Source organism: Hylobates moloch, unplaced genomic scaffold (assembly GCF_009828535.3).
Source record: "Hylobates moloch isolate HMO894 unplaced genomic scaffold, HMol_V3 SCAFFOLD_22, whole genome shotgun sequence".
NCBI classification, from domain to species: Eukaryota; Metazoa; Chordata; class Mammalia; order Primates; family Hylobatidae; genus Hylobates; species Hylobates moloch.
This window is the reverse complement of record NW_026652297.1, coordinates 14,211,420-14,227,977: the sequence shown is the minus strand read 5'-3', so window position 1 is coordinate 14,227,977 and position 16,558 is coordinate 14,211,420. Positions and strand designations below refer to the sequence as shown.

The window sequence follows — 16,558 nt, the reverse complement described above, 5'->3', positions numbered from 1 at the left end:
AAAGTACTAGTCCCTGCTTGATGGACTCTTACCTGGGAACAGGGGCAAACAGGGAGTTACAGTCAAGCCACAAATGGGAGATTTGCAAGCCTGACCCAAGCCTGAAAGTGCTCATCTAGTCTCATACTCTTGTAACCATCAAGATGAGCTGTTACAGACCATCCTTAAATGACCTTCCTTCCTTAGCTGCCTGGAAAGCTTACTTGCTGATTTGTCTCCCACACCTTTGCCTTTTCTGCATAGGCATATTAGGCCATTTAAGGAATTCACCCCATATTGCCAGACCCATGAATTGTGTAGGGTATGACTTCTTAAGAGGAGGTCTAATGCCAAGAGAAACTGAGTCTGGCTGTGTTACCTAGATTGGAGTGCAGTAGTTGTGCAATCTTGGCTCACTGCAACAAGCTCCGCCTTATGAGCTCAAGCCATCCTACCTTAGCCTCACAAGTAGCTGGTGTGTGCCACCACACCCAGCTAATTTTTGTATTTTTTGTAGAGGAGTTTCACCATGCTACCCAGGCTGGTCTCGAACTCTTGAGCTCAGGTGATCCACTCACCTTGGCCTTCCAAAGTGCTGGGATTACAGGCGTGAGCCACCATGCCTGGCTGAAAACTTCATTTCTGCAGCTGCACTGAATCTATGTGGTCTTCAAAAGGGCACTGCCAGGGTGCAATTATGCATATAAGCCCAGAGTCTCAAGCTGTGAGGACCCATGCTACAGGCCAGTGGATGTTCCCTGAATGCCTCATGCAAAACTCAGTTTGCAAGAGACTCCTTAAACCACAGATGACTTGGCCTACACACACTCCAGAGAAATCTAAGGAATGAAAGAAAGTGAGCTAGTCCTAAATTCTGCTTTCTTAAAAAAAATTAAAAAGCCAAAACAACAAAACCACCACCTCACTAATACGGTTAACTTGCTGTCATTTAACAGATTATCAGAAATTGCAAACTCTCTCAAGAGCCACAGGACAGAAAATCATCTCTTTAAAGCCATACCTGGTAGGAACAATAGGATGACTACCACAAGCCTGATTTTGAATAGTTTATTAAAGGAAAGGTGAAGCATCAGTTTCAAATTGTACAAAAGGAAAAAAAACCTCATATTGCAAATGTACAATTTACAGAATTACTAGCAAAACCAATCAAGGAGACACCGAAAATACAAAAATTTGATTGACTTCAAACTGAACTGGAAACCCACTGGAGTAGATATTTAGCCTCTTTGTGTGGCATGGTAGTCTACAATTCTGTCAGCATCTGTTTTCCATACAAGACTGTCACGCAAAGCATCAGTTTGTGCATGTGCCAGGGCACCTCATGGCTTGCTCCCCAGCCAAAACCACAGGCAGGCAGGGCTGGGGTGGACAGTTCAGTCATTCCTGCACCTTCACTTCCAGTGAAGCCCACAATTCTGGGAGAAGGTGAGGCCCCAGCTCCCCTAACTGGAGCCCAAGAATTGCTGAATTAGCAGAGAAAATATTTTTGGTGACCACGTTTTTTCAGAACTGTACAAATGTTGAGAAAAATCTGTTTTGTGTCTTTACTAAAAGGATGAATAAAATCATCTATCTTGCTTTCCCGCACAAAAGATGATCACTGGGTGTGCAGAATTTTTAAAAATGTTTTTTGTATTTGATAAAAAGGGAAAGCCTCATGATTCTGTTGCAGCTACTTTAAAAACCAGCCCAGAAACAGCTGTGGATGGATTGGTTTTGAAATAAGTGGGGTTTTTAAAACAATAGCAGCAAGTCATAAAAGTCTAGGCAGAATGTAACTCTAAACCATTGTAGACTGTCCTGAAGATTCATAATTTCTTTCCCCAAAAGAATTATTCTTAATATGCACATTTAACACTGAAATGTAGCTGTAATTCAAGGTAAGCTTAAGAACTTCACCCTCTAAGCACAGACTTCTATGCGGCACATAATTCTATAATCAGTAAACTTAATTCACAAAATTAGCGCATAAGGGTATTAAGTGCATGGGAAGTAGACACAGTTATGTTACACTTACTTAAAATTACTTTTGAGTGATTGATAAAGGATTTCTTCATGATTATCTTAAGAAAATGGAAGTCTGTGTAACTTGAATTTGGCAGGGCATGAAATAAGTGGTAAAAACAGCAAACTGATAACTTGAGAATCATTTTCATTTTACTGAGAATACTTTATTTGCTGGTAGAAGTTGCTAAAAATGCACAGAACAAATACCAATAGAAAATGCACTGTATTTGAATCTCCCTAGTCTATATAAAATGAATGGTGTACAGCATCTGTTGGAAAAATGGCTGCATGGACATTTCTTATTTTATGCCCACTTATAAATAAAAATAAACCTTTTTATTCAAGAGTATATAAAATCTGGGAATTCATATCCATATCCACAGAGGGTGTGTGGTTTTTGGCAGAGATGCACTATGTCAGAATTTCATCTTAGCTTGTCAGTGTTCTGCTCCTTCATTATTTGTGTTCCACAAAGGTCAACCAAATCCAGTGAACTCCAAAACACTCTTCGGCAATTAGGATGAGCTGCTTACTCATAGGTTTAATAAAAATGGTTAGCTTTTAAAACATAAAAAGGCAAAATGTTAAAACGGTTTTTAAATTGTACAACAGGAAAATAAAGTTAAAAATATTTTTTTTTTTACTCAATGTTGAGTTTTCATAAAACAGGTGTATAACAGTGTTTATCTTGACAGCTGTTTTAAAAATTTAAAATTTCTTCCTCCCTCCAGAAAAACACACACATCTGTATTGGGATAAGTCCAATAGTAGGACACAAATGATTTTCAGGTCAGTCTTTCTGAGTTGACATTCACCAACATTCCCTTGGGTAATTTACGTGCTCCTCTTCTGTCACTGCAAAAAGGGATTGACCTTAATCATTTGATTAAAAAACAAATCAGATCACATCAAAAGTGTTTTTCCCCATACAAGCTATCACAGTATATAGGCCTCTAGCTCTAAATAATAGAGTTCCAGATTTGTAAATTTTCTTCAGACTTCAGAACATAGGCATTCCAAATCCCTAGAAAAATGATGAGAAACATAATTATTAATTTCATGCATAAACAGGACCCAGGAACCATAAATAAAAAGCAATAATTTGACATTTACTGAATCATCTTCTATGATAGCTGCAGAGTCAAAGAAGTCTGGCCTTAGCTCAGCTCTCTCTCGCCGATTTCTTGATGGAGGCTGGAAAGAGAAATCGGTTTCTTAATTTTTTTCTGAGATCATTAAGACAATGAATTGTGATAATCAGCTAATATTTCTGACAGTATCATAAATATATAGAACTGCTCAGAGTCCATTTCGAAAGGAAGAAGAGAATCTGGCTTTTATATGAAATAGATTTTTAAAAAACTACTTTTGGCTTTTAATTATGTTGGCAAAAACAATGCACAAAACTTTCAAACTACAATGAATAAACTGAACATGTTAATACATATAAATAACTTTGGGCCTACATGCCCAGGCCGTATCTTCCCTTTAAAGTCACAGAAAAATTACAAAATTCATTAACTACTAGGTGATAAACCTCTGTGAATTCCCCAAAGCAGGTAGATGGAAAGTTATTGGAAGGGTGGGGGCAGGGAGGTTATAGATTGGAGTAATACGATCTCATTTATATTTACAAAACTTACAAAAACTTTTCATTATGGAAAATTCACAACACACAAAGCAAAATGTTACGGGCTGAATTATGTCCCTTCAAAATGTGCATGGTGAAGTCCTAATCCAGTACCTCAGAACATGCCAGTATTTGGCGGCAGGGCCTTTAAAGAGGTAATTAAGGTAAAATGAGGTCATATAGGTGGGCCCTAATTGAATATAGTTGGGGCCCTGACAAGAAGAGGAGAGACACATACAGGAAAGACCATCTAAAGACAAAGGAAGAAGGCAGCCATCTACGAGCCAAGGAGAGAAGCCTCAAAAGAAATCACCATCTCAGGACTTCTAGCTTCCAGAAATGTGACAAAAAAATAAATTTCTGGGCCAGGTGTGGTGGCTCACGCCTGTAATCCCAGCACTTTGGAAGGCCAAGGCAGGCGGATCACAAGGTCAAGAGATCGAGACCGTCCTGGCCAACATGGTGAAACCCTGTCTCTACTAAAAAATATAAAAATTAACTGGGTATGGTGGCATGCGCCTGTAGTCCCAGCTATTTGGGAGGCTGAGGCAGGAGAATCACTTGAACCTGGGAGGCAGAGGTTGCAATGAGCCGAGATCGCAGCACTGCACTACAGCCTGGCAACACAGCGAGACTCCATCTCTAAATAAATAAAAATTTGTTTACCCACTCAGTCTGTGGTATTTATTATGGCAGCTTTAGAAAATACACAGAAAAAGCAGCATGATGAATTTCTATGTACCCATCACCCAGTTTCAAAAATTGTCAAACATTTGGCCAGTCTTGTTCCACTGAGTCTCACTGTTTTTCCTTCCCTATGTAATTTTGCCTATAACTACTACAATGTGTTGCCTATAACTGATGAGAACTTTTGAAAAAAACATAATCACCATGCATTACTATTCCTGAAAAAATAAGTTCTTAGTATCACCTATGGTTAGTCCATATCTCAAACATGTCTCCTTATACTGAACAAAGAAGTCCCATATTCGGCATTTTGTTATGCTGAAGCACCGTGGATTTTTGTCAGGCTCAAATTTAAAGCACAAGAGGCCAGATACACAGTGATGCTGAAAGATCTGGTATGAGCTCTCTTCAAAGAAGGCAAAAAGAACCAGTTTCTATTATTATCAGAATTTAAAATATGACTGCTTTGAAAGCAGGCTTGAAAAACACCCAAGCTCATCCAAATGCCCACTGTTGTTGGTCAATGTTACCTCCTCCTCACCTCACCCTTCCTCCCAGAATTCTGAGAAGAGGATAATTTTTTTTTTTTTTTTGAGATGGAGTTTCGCTCTTGTTGCCCAGGCTAGAGTGCAATGGCTCACTGCAACCTCAGCCTCCCAAGTAGCTAGGATTACGGGCATGGGCCACCACGCCTGGTTAATTCTGTATTTTTAGTAGAGAAAGGGTTTCTCCATATTGGTCAGGCTGGTCTCAAACTCCCGACCTCAGGTGATCCACCCACCTCAGCTTCCCAAAGTGCTGGGATTACAGGTGTGAGCCACCGTGCCCGGCCTAAGAGGATCATCTTACACCAATGCCCCCACACATTTTAACAAAAGAAAAATATAGTGAATTTCTCTACCAGATCAATAACCATGGTGTCCTCAAATTCTTCATTCATATCTTCTAACTGGCTTCGGGATGACATCATCACATCTTCAAAGATGGGCTCAGCATCTTCCTCCATTAGACCCCGACTGGTAAGAAAAAGGTATTGTCAGAAAGCTCATCAGACTCCACCATTTGGAGTCCTGGCTGTTTCTCAGATTAAAGTTATTCTAATCAACTGAAGTATACCTTCTAATCATGACCTACAGACTACACAAATTATAGTGAACTCCAAGACAATTAAGAATCATTCCTTTGGTTCATTCAAGATTTCATCTCACACATCAAAAGGAAGTACAATTCAATAATAATGGTTGTTAACATTTATTTATGTGTCAAGTACCCTAAAAATCTTATTGGCAATATTATCCCAATTTTACAAATGAGGAACCTGAAGCACAGATTTTTTTTTTTTTTTGAGACGGAGTCTTGCTCTGTTGCCCAGGCTGGAGTGCAGCTGGAGTGTAGTGGCGCACTACAACCTCCGCCTCCTGGATTTAAGCGATTCTCCTGCCTCAGCCTCCCGAGTAGCTGGGATTACAGGCGCCCACCACCATGACCGGCTAATTTTTTGTATTTTTAGTAGAGACGGGGTTTCTTAGGCTCTAAGATCACCACCTCAGGTGATCCGCCGGCCTCGGCCTCCCAAAGTGCTGGGATTACAGGCGAAGCCACCACGCCTAGCCAGCACAGATGTTTTAGAGCTTGTCCAAGGCCATGCAGCTGCCAAGTGGCAGAGCTAGGATTTAAATGCTGAAAGTGTTAAGAACTCACGCCCTCCTTTCCTATGCTGCATAGCATATCACGAATTATAATTTTAACTCCTAAGACCAAACATCAAAGAAACCCAAGTCATTTCACAAAATGATGGGCATCACATAGTTGTTACGTTCTTGTGATACTCAATGTAACACTTACACAGCATGCCTCACTCCAGTTCTCACTTTCATGTAGTTCATTCCTGTTCTGTCCTTCCGATTTAAGTCTTCTAACTTCGGCTGGCCTAACCAAGAGATCTGCATCTGAGGACTAAGAGAGGGTACTATTATTAATTTTGTAGCAGCAGATGATGAATTTAGCTAATGAGCCCCATGCTAAGAAAGCCCAGGTAGGTTTACTTAATCCCATGTTGGAGGAATTAGCTGGATTTATGCTGGTGCCTTTTTATAAAAAAGGTAGTAAGTTGCCCAAAGATATCTGTAAGTCTCCAAGAGAAGCTGGCTGAGGCTAATTGTTAGATGCTTAAACTATCAACCAAATCTCTGCCAAACAAGGGTTCTCAGACCTGTCTTGGGCGGGTGCCGCACTCACAGGTGTACCTAGCTGGACAGCAGACCCCCAGCTAACAGAAATTATGTTGGCTTGGCAGCTGAAAGTTCTCCAGAATTCAACAAGGAAGAATATAGCATCTTTTCCTCAGTCTTTATTGAGTCAAATCTGCACTGTTGTACTCTAAACTTACTGGCACATGGAAGTGTGTGTAAACATGCCTCTCAGGAATTTTTTTTTTTTTTTTTTTTTTGAGACAGAGTCTTGCTCTGTCATTCAGGCTGGAGTGCAGTGGTGCAATCTTGGCTCACTGCAACCTCCGCCTCCCTGGTTCAAGGTATTCTTCTGTCTCAGCCTCCCGAGTAGCTGGGACTACAGGCGCGCGCCACCACACCCAGCTAATTTTTTGTATTTTTAGTAGAGACGGGGTTTCACCGTGTTAGTTAGGATGGTCTTGATCTCCTGACCCTTGTGATCCACTCGCCTCAGCCTCCCAAAGTGCTGGGATTACAGGCGTGAGCCACCGCGCCCAGCCAGGAATTTTTTTTTTAAGACAGGTTCTCACTCTTGTCACCCAGGCTGGAGTGCAGTGGCATGATCTCAGCTCACTACAACCTCTGCCTCCCAGGCTCCAGTGTTGCTCTCACCTTAGCCTCCCGAGTAGCTGGGATCACAGGCATGCGCCACCACGCCTGGCTAATTTTCTTTTTTGGTGGTGGTGTTGAGACAGAGTCTGTGTCACCCAGGCTGGAGTGCAGTGGCGCAATGTTGGCTCACTGCAACCTCTGCCTCCCGAGTTCAAGCAATTCTCATTCCTTAGCCTCCTGAATAGTTGGGATCACAGGCGTGTGCCACCATGCCCAGCCAGGAATTTTATAGGATGTAAACTTTAGTGGTTTTTTAGCCAATACAAACTGTCACATGAAGTTGTCTCTAAGTAGCTGTCTTTATATCATGTGGGGCCACCACCTTGATTAAACCTATAAACCTGGAGCAGGGAAAATAAGGCAGACCATGGCCACAGGGACTGACAAATGGTAAGGTCAGAGAGGCAAGGCAGGCTGCTAAAACAAGGAGAAACCCACCCTGTAGGAAGAGGGGTGGGAATATTGGTTAGGTCACCCATCTTGGGATGCTTGCCATAAGGCAAACCACCTTCTAGGATACTTAGCAGCACAAGAATGCCCAGTTATACCATGGGTGACAGTGAGTATCCTCCTGGGTTTGAAGGCTGATCCCTTAGAGCAAAGCGGCCTTATGAAAACCCAGGATTTGATACTTCTAACACTGTCTCTATTTTCAACCTAACTAAATTGTTGAGTTCAAATGAGAGTTCTCCCTCTTATCCATCAGAGTAATTCACAACATTACCCAACTACACACAGAAACACAAGTGAGGAGCTCAAAGAATTTCAAAGTTGGATGGAAAACAACAATAAGATTTTTATAAGCAAAACATACCATCACCCTCTGCCTTCTCTACAATTTTCAGAGGTCTGTGTATTAGAAAACATTTTAATTACTAGCATGGAGAAAAGGTAAGACCTTGATTCTCTCTTTGAGGGCAACTATTCTCAGAATTTATCAAGTAAGATCTTAAAAATTCTTAATCCGTGAGAAGTTTGAGTTTAAAATATAAATGTAACAAGACAAAATATTAATTAAATGGATGATAAAGCTAATATAGTCTATTTGGTGTTCAGACTACTGACAACATAGGCTGTTGCAGGTTTTCTTGCCTAGGAATAACCTGCATTTCTTGGCAAGTCCGAGAAGAAACAGACCTGCCCAATGAAAATGCACATGCCAACTGAAATTAGCACCTGGTGAGACACCATACATTTAAAGGTCTGTGAACTTCCAGGAACTGATATCTTAAACAATGTTTGCAGACTTTTTATAGCTCTTCTCACATAAAAGCGTTTACCCTCTGTTTGTGGCTTCTTTTATCATGAACTGACCAGTAATATGTTCTGATGAACAAATAAAGTTTTTCTTAAATAGTTTTACTTTCTTTAAAGGCTTTTTGCGAAGAAGACAAATTTTTGCTACTTACTTGTGTAAAAAGTCTGGTTCAGAACCATGTTCAGACTCAGGTTCTTGAATCTGGTCTCCCATGGGCCGGCTGTTCTCCCGCAGTACAGTGGATGTGAGTTGTGGTGCTGGCAGGGGGCCAGGAGTCTGAATCATGGTGTCAGTCCTGTTTAGCCACGTGTTATCCAGACTCTCATCTGTAAAATTCCAGTTAAGGTCACATAATGTCGTGGGTGGAGTGAACTCTGGTGGCAGTTATAGCACAGACTGGTGAAGAGTGTGGCTCTGCAGTCAGACTGCCTACTTTAAATCTCAGTTCCACCACTTACTTACATGACTTTGTGTAAGTCATTAAACTTCCAAAGTTGAGTTTTCTCATATATACAATGGGGACATCATTACCTAACCTCACGAAGTTGTAGGGACTAAATGAGGTATGTAACCACTGAATGTTACCTATCATCACATCATCATCTCTTTAAGCCCCTCCATCTCTAAAGATTCATTCATCCTAGAAGGGGAAGATTGCAGCCAGCCAGAGACCTCTCCTCTTTTCTTTGCTCAAGCAATAAAGGGCCTATTTCCTGGGCCTCGTAGGGTTCCCAGGCAGTAGCAATTAAAGTCTGACTGGCTTTTGTGGAGAAATAAGCAAATCCCCTTGCATAACTAGACACTGGTCAATAACTTCTTGCCAGGTTATACATGTGGAGATGGGTTGAAAGGTTCACCATTTTCATGCCTCTGTGTCCTTCAGGGAAGCCTTCCCTGATTACCCCTACCCAATCCCCCACTTACCATTCTTTTTTAAAGTTTTTTTTTTTTTCAAGACGGAGTCTCAGTCTGTCACCCAGGCTGGAGTGCAGTGGCGTGATCTCGGCTCACTGCAACCTCCGCCTCCCAGGTTCAAGCGATTCTCCTGACTCAGCGTCTCGAGTAGCTGGGATTACAGGTGCCCGCCACCACGCCCGGCTCATTTTTATATTTTTAGGAGAGACAGGGTATCATTATGTTGGCCAGTCTGGTCTCGAACTCCTGACCTCAGGTGATCCGCCCACCTCGGCCTCCCAAAGTGCTGAGATTATAGGCATAAGCCACCACGCCCAGGCTTCTCTTTTTAATTTCTAGAGGAAATACAGTCATTCATACTCACTTAGGACTTAATTATACACTATCCTGCATTAGCAGGTTATGTAATTTGTCATGTATATAAATTGTCTCTAAAACTTAAATTTTCCAGGGGCTAGGAACTGTTTTTCCTTCAGAACTTATGAAAATCGTTTATAAATATATATATTTTTTGAGACAGTCTCACTCTGTCGCAGGCTGTACAGTGGCACGATCTTGGCTCACTTCAGCCTCTGCCTCCTAAGTTCAAGTGACTCTCCTGCCTCAGCCTCCCAAGTAGCTGGGATTACAGGCATCTGCCATCATGTCCAGCTAATTTTTGTATTTTTAGTAGAGATGGGTTTCACCATGTTGGCCAGGCTGAACTGGAACTCCTGACCTCAAGTGATCAGCCCACCTCAGCCACCCAGAATGCTGGGATTACAGGCGTAAGCCACCGGCTAAGATGGTTTATAGAGATTTGAGTAGATTAAAGCATTATTTACAAACTGTCCTGATAAAATATTACCTGGTTTATTTTTTTTTTTTGAGATGGGGTTTTGCTATGTTGCCTAGGCTGATCTCAAACTCCTGAGCTCAAGCGATCCACCCATCTCCTAAAGTGCAGGAATTAAAGGCATGAGCTACTATGCCTGGCCAAGTTTCTACCTATAAAAATTCTAAATTATTCTAGTATGATAAGGCTTCTTAAAAAGCATTACTGCTTTGGTTTTCCTTCTGAAGAATTTTAATCCCAATACATAGTATGAATCCCATTGCTTTTCCTCTCAAGTCTCAGAGATGTGTGTGTTAGGTTCCTCCTTTGCCATCAAGCATCCTGTTTCTCCTCGTATTTCTCAGGTTTCTGATATTTTGTTATACCTGTACATTCTACATGAGCTTTTGTGTGCCTGGAAATACCTACCCATTGTCTGGTTAAAGTAATTCCTCTGATCTGAAGCTCACTACTCAATCTCTTCTTAGTTAACAAAGACACATTTCATCATCTTCTATTCATAACACATTTCATTCAACATTTAATTCAAAACTTTCTCTACCACACTTAAAATTTTATGATAAAAAGATTATTATCACTTAGGTTCTGAACCTGGTAAACTCATCTGTCAGCTGTCTACTACATGTTGTCTTTTCCAGAAAATCTTCCTGTATTCATTAAAAGTTTGGTCACTGTCTATATGTTCCCAGAACCTCCTGTGTTTGGCACATCAGAGCATTGACCATGGTGAAATCAAACAGCCTGTTTCTGTTCTCTATCTGCACTCACAGCATATTAATACCTAATCTGTAGTACTTAGCACAGTTTTTAAGAAGGCACTTGGTAGAAACTTACTGAATGAATGGATAACTCCAGGGAGAACTCATTCATCTTAAATAGAAATAGATACTTCTAATCCTTTAAAGATTCCTCAATGAAAATATTTCTTTTAATATTTTCTCATTTTCATCTCTGAAGGATGAAACTCTGCAGCCTAAGCGTTCTGTGCATGCAACCCATCTTAGTCATTTTGTAAATCTCAAATTGACAAAAACGTTTTCTTTTTTGTAATTTAAACAAATTAGGTTATCTGGTTCCACATAAGCTTCTCTTAATCTTGAAAATAATATTGACTGTACCATTAATGAACATTATGGATAGTTAAAATCTCTAAGCTTTAGTTTCTTTTGTGAAAAATTTAGATAATAGTGTTGACTTATGAGACATTTATACACTTATACGTCATTCACTATGTGCCAGAGACTGACTTAAGTGTTTTACAAATATGTCAAATAAATGATTAAATGATATAACGCATGTTAAAACATATTCCTAGTACATAGCAAAAATTTGATGAATGTTGGTTAATAAGAATATTACATTGAAGAATGGCTAGGCGCAATGGCTCATGCCTGTAATCCTAGCACTGTGGGACACTGAGGCATGTGGATCGCTTGAGTACAGGAGTTTAAGACCAGCCCGGGCAACAAGGTGAAACCCTGTCTTTACGAAAAATACAAAAACTAGCTGGGTGTGTGGTGGCACATGCCTGTAGTCCCAGCTACTTGGGGGCTGAGGTGGAAGGATTGCTTGAGCCAGGGAGATTGAGGCTGGACAAGACTCCAGGCCTGGGTGACAGAGTGAGACCCTGTCTCATTTAAAAAAAAAAAACAAAAAAAAAGAAAAAAAGAAAAAAAAGAAAAGGCCAGGTGCAGTGGCTCATGTCTATAATCCCAGGAGTTCGAGACCAGCCTGGCCAACATGGTGAACCTCTATCTCTACTAAAAATACAAAAATTAGCTGGGTGTGGCAGTGGGCGCCTGTAATCCCAGCTACTTGGGAGGCTGAGGCAGGAGAATTGCTTGAACCTGGGAGGTGGAGGTTGCAGTGAACCAAGATCACACCACTGCACTCCAGCCTGGGTGACAGAGGGAGACCCTGTCTCAAAAAAAAAAAGAAAATGCCTGTAGTCATTCTTCAGAGAAAAGTCCAGGATCCTACAGTACAAAGACAAGATTTTATATTTTCTTTCTCTGGACTTTTAAAAAAGATTTTAAGTCCCAAAGCTGTAATCTGAAAGGAAATCTTAAACTTTGTGGAGATTTTGTTAAACTTGAACAGTAATATTTATATTAATTATTTTATTCCTTTTGAAATATAGATGCTTTGAGCTGGAGCTGCAAGGTTAAAAAAAGAAAAGAAATACAGATGCTGCCTAATTTACTGACTGATGCTAGATAGATATGAGGCATTACTATACAATAACGTTCAGATAATTTATTGAATGCTACCTGTGTGCCAAGCACTGTGCTCAGTACTGTGTGTATACTAAGTGGTTTATTTGTAGTATCTAATATTCACGGGAAGTGACAGGATAAATACTCTGCTCATCCTTCATTTGATGAATGATTTAAACTTAGAGAGGTTAAGTAATATGCTGAAAGGTTGCATAGCTGATAATGAGAAGGCCAGGTCTGAATTCTGGAACTCTGATGTTAGAATTTGTACTCCTCATCAATAGTCAATACTGTCTCCCCAATAATGAAAAGAATCATTAGATTTAAATTCTAATTAATTTTGCCACAGATTTTAGCAAAACCTTTATTAGTGAGTCATTTTTTTAGGCAGCACAGGTAAGATGCTGAAAGATAAGAAGTTATAAAAAGAACAAGAGAGAGGACTCAGATCACAGACCTCCTCTTGGTCTGGAGAAAATTCATTAGAAGCATGGAGAAGGAGAAGATTATTTGAGAAAATAAGCATTTTTACTTTGAGGCTTCTCTTAGTAATTTTAACAGGAATGCTTTGTTTTAATAGGGCAATTTTTAGTTTTTTGTTTTTTTTTTTTACATATAGGAATACCTACTATTGATCAGATTTTCATGACAATTTAACTTCCTATTCCCCATAGTCCAAGAGGGTTATAATTCCAGATTTAGCCATTACTGCCTTTTTAAAAAATTAAATGATGGGAGTCTTGCTCTGTCGCCCAGACTGGAGTGCAGTGGCATGATCATAGCTCACTGCAACCTCAAACTTCTGGGCTCAAGTGATTGTCCCACCTCGGCTTCCCAAGTAGCTGGGACTACAGGTGCATGCCACCAATTTTTAAATTTTTTTCTTCTTAGAGATGGGAGTCTTGCTATGTTTCCCAGGCTGGTCTCAAATTTCTGGCCTTAATTTCCTGATCCTCCTTCCTTGGTCTCCTGAGTAACTGGGATTACAGGTGTGAGCCACCACACCTGGAGGTCATCGCTGTCTTACTGTTCCAACCAAGTGGTAGAACTGGAAAACTATTCTGGTATATTCAATTTGCTGCAGAAATCTACCCTCAAATTACCTGTATCTCACCTATATTAGGAAGAATTTTAATAGAATAGCATTGTGACTATCTTACTTTATATTTTAATGTATTAGAGGCATATAGTATGGGGATTGATTTTATAGACCTAGCTAATTTTTTCCTCTTTTGGTCTGTCTTCCTTTATGCTCCATGCTTCCTCAACTTCTTTTTCCTTGATGCTTTTCTGTCTTACTTTGTCTGTTTCAACCTTTTTGCCTTAACATCTCATTGTGAATCTTATATACAAGGAAATCATGTGCCTGATACTATTATCTTGCTTCAAAAGATTATTTGCTACTTTATCTCTTTAAAACCAGGTAAATTGTTTCTTACAGTGTAAAGGCAGACTTACCTTCTACTCGTTTTTTATGAAGTGGAGGTCGTCCTTTCTTATTCCTTACTGATGAGGTTTTGCTGCTGCTACTTCCACTGTTCACAGACATTCTATCATCTTCACCCCCAGTGACTAATGAATTTCTATAGGAGATGAGTGGAAGCCATACATCTTCCCTCCTTTCCATCATCTGCTCGGTAAGGAATTTCTCCAGGTAAGAATGACTAGAAACACAATAGAAACAGCAGTGATTTTCATGGAAGCAGTTCATACATCACTTACTTTTTCTTAATCTGAGGCTCTCTTTCTGCAGGTTCTGAAGAATACCTAAGGACACACACTAAACTATTAACAGTGGTCACCTTTGGAAAGAGAGGGACTGAGGAGTTAAGGTTTTGTTTCACATATTCTTGGGATACTTTAAAGCAAGAGAGTGTATTACCTAAGGGTGTGTATGTACGTATGGTCTTTCCTATATTTCTTCCTTTGCTTTTAAACACCAATGTTTAAAAAAAAATCAGAAGTTTAGCTCAAAAAGATTACTGAGTTTTCTTATAAAGTGTTCAAGCCAAAGCAGGATTTCTAAGATGGTGGAGTAAGGAGGCTGGCATGCCCTCTTTCCAGCAAAACAACATTTTAACTAGTAAAAATTATAAAATACAGTAATTTGAAGTCTTTGCCAATTCTCTTAAGGGCATATAGCACATGGAGAAAAATTTATTCAAGAAAATCTGGCCAGGCACAGTGGCTCACGCCTGTAAATCCCAGCACTTCGGGAGGCCGAAGTGGGCAGATCACTTGAGGACAGGAGTTTGAGACCAACCTGGCCAACATGGCAAAACCCTGTCCCTACAAAAAAAATTAGCCAGGCGTGGTGGCATGCACCTGTAATCCCAGCTACTCAGGAGGCTGAGGCAGGAGAATCGCTTGAACCCGGGAGGCAGAGGTTGCAGTAAGCCAAGACCGTGCCACTGCACTCCAGCCTGGGTGACAGTCTGGAGACTCCGTATAAAAATAAAAATAAAAAAAAAAAAAAGAAAATTTAATACATTTTGGCAAGAACAGCAAAAGTATTATAGCATTTGATCCACAACCTGTTCCCTTCCCTTGTTTCCTTCTCCTTGCCACTACAGCTCTGTATTTTAGAAACTCTATCTAGTCCAGGTAGGTGGCCAAGAAGATGGGGGTTCCCTCTCTCTCTAGTTCCCAGGCTACCCTGAAAGAAAGAAGCATACCATTTGCATTTCTCATCACCTCCCAGCCCTGTGTTGTGTAAGTTCTATTCTGAACAGCAACCAAGAAAAATGAAGCTCCTTTTATCCCACCTAGCCTCCACTCCTGGGGTAAAACACTACCCTGGGCACAGCAGGCTGAGAACACTGGGACCCTGAATGCCCCACCTCAAACCCCCTGTCGAGAGATTCCAAACCTGGGGCAAGCTGAGAACCAGGGGTTACCTACTCTCTCCCCTGCTCAAAGGAGCCAGAGGTGTTATTCTGGGAGAAGAGGGATGCTGTTCCATCCCATCCAATTCTGCCCTCCTCCCCATTTCAGTGGCATAAAAGTTAAAGTTCTCCCTGGTGGCTGAGGCTGACTATGAAGAAGAAACTGCAGCTGGAGAGAGGAGTGAGGAGGAAGGTGGTGGTGATGACTTTATTTGTTTATTTGGAATGAAATGTAGAAAATTCCTTTCCTAAGGGTGTTGACAACAGAGACCTTGACAGAGTGAAAATGAGAGGGTGCTGAAATGACAGAGCAAAACAGCCGGAAGGTTCAACAGAGAAAACCAGAGAAAGCGACAGCCAAGAAGAACCTTCCTGGAGTCATAGTCAATCCTGGGAGTTGGATTTGTTAACTGACTGTTGTAATCATTTCACAACATATATGTATATCAAGACATCATATATACACCTTAAATATATATTATTTTTTAAAAGGAAGGATTTGTTTCTCTTTGTTTTTAACTAAAAAACAAGTGATTCTTCATTTCAGTAGTTCCCTTTGATTCATTTGAACATAGCCTACCAAATCCTCCACTGTGCTTATGTTTTTGTTTTTGTTTTTGTTTTTCATCACAGCACTGGAAGAATGCTTTATCACCAATCTTTGGTGGTTATTAATAGGTTGCTGAGCTAACTTGGCATTTCATATGTTTCTTCTTATATGAAAGAAGGATAACATTTTATTGTTATTGATCTGCTTAAGTAATTGCTATGCTTAAAGTTTCCTTTGTTTATAGGTTTCAAATTTTGTGAGTTTATCCACTAAGCATATTTGGAACAGGTTTAAAAAATAAAATAAAAAATAAAAGTCCTGGGAGCTGGGAAAGCTATGCACATATCCTAAGCTGCATTCACTCATGGGCAAAAAAGGGAAGGGAATGAGGCAGACTTGAAAGCATTCCCCAAGCCACATACAGATCTATCAACACAGGGAGGAAGCTTCACTGGCAAAAGTGGTTTAAATACAACCTCTCACCAAATACTGGCTGAACAAACAGCTATTCTTACACCTAGGAGCAACTCCTAGGAAGCCAGGCTTAAAAATAAAATAATAATGCTTCCCTGGTCGTCTGAAGACTATGCACACCCAAGGCTGCCTTTCTCAGGAATAATCAGAGAGGTATCTTCCAAGCTTCTAGTCCCTGGCCTAAAATGTGGGTCAAAAAAGTAAATACCCTGAATTATGAAAGCAGCCTGCAAGCCATACACATATCCAACAGTAAAG

General features: G+C 40.4%; 1 protein-coding gene across 5 annotated transcripts in view; it reads right to left on the bottom strand.

Moving 5' to 3' along the window:
• Nucleotides 1-2,631: 2,631 nt before the first annotated feature.
• STAG1 (STAG1 cohesin complex component) overlaps nucleotides 2,632-16,558 on the bottom strand; it is a 415,512-nt gene continuing 401,585 nt past the window's right edge. For all 5 annotated transcript variants that reach the window (XM_032143857.2, XM_032143858.2, XM_058433515.1 and 2 more), the window contains 6 exons: nucleotides 13,850-14,055; nucleotides 8,577-8,751; nucleotides 6,170-6,280; nucleotides 5,226-5,340; nucleotides 3,121-3,201; nucleotides 2,632-3,031 (listed from right to left, as the gene is read on the bottom strand). In XM_032143857.2, the coding sequence (XP_031999748.1) occupies nucleotides 3,008-3,031; nucleotides 3,121-3,201; nucleotides 5,226-5,340; nucleotides 6,170-6,280; nucleotides 8,577-8,751; nucleotides 13,850-14,055 (712 nt within the window). In that variant the 3' untranslated portion in view covers nucleotides 2,632-3,007. The remainder of the gene's footprint in view (nucleotides 3,032-3,120; nucleotides 3,202-5,225; nucleotides 5,341-6,169; nucleotides 6,281-8,576; nucleotides 8,752-13,849; nucleotides 14,056-16,558) is intronic.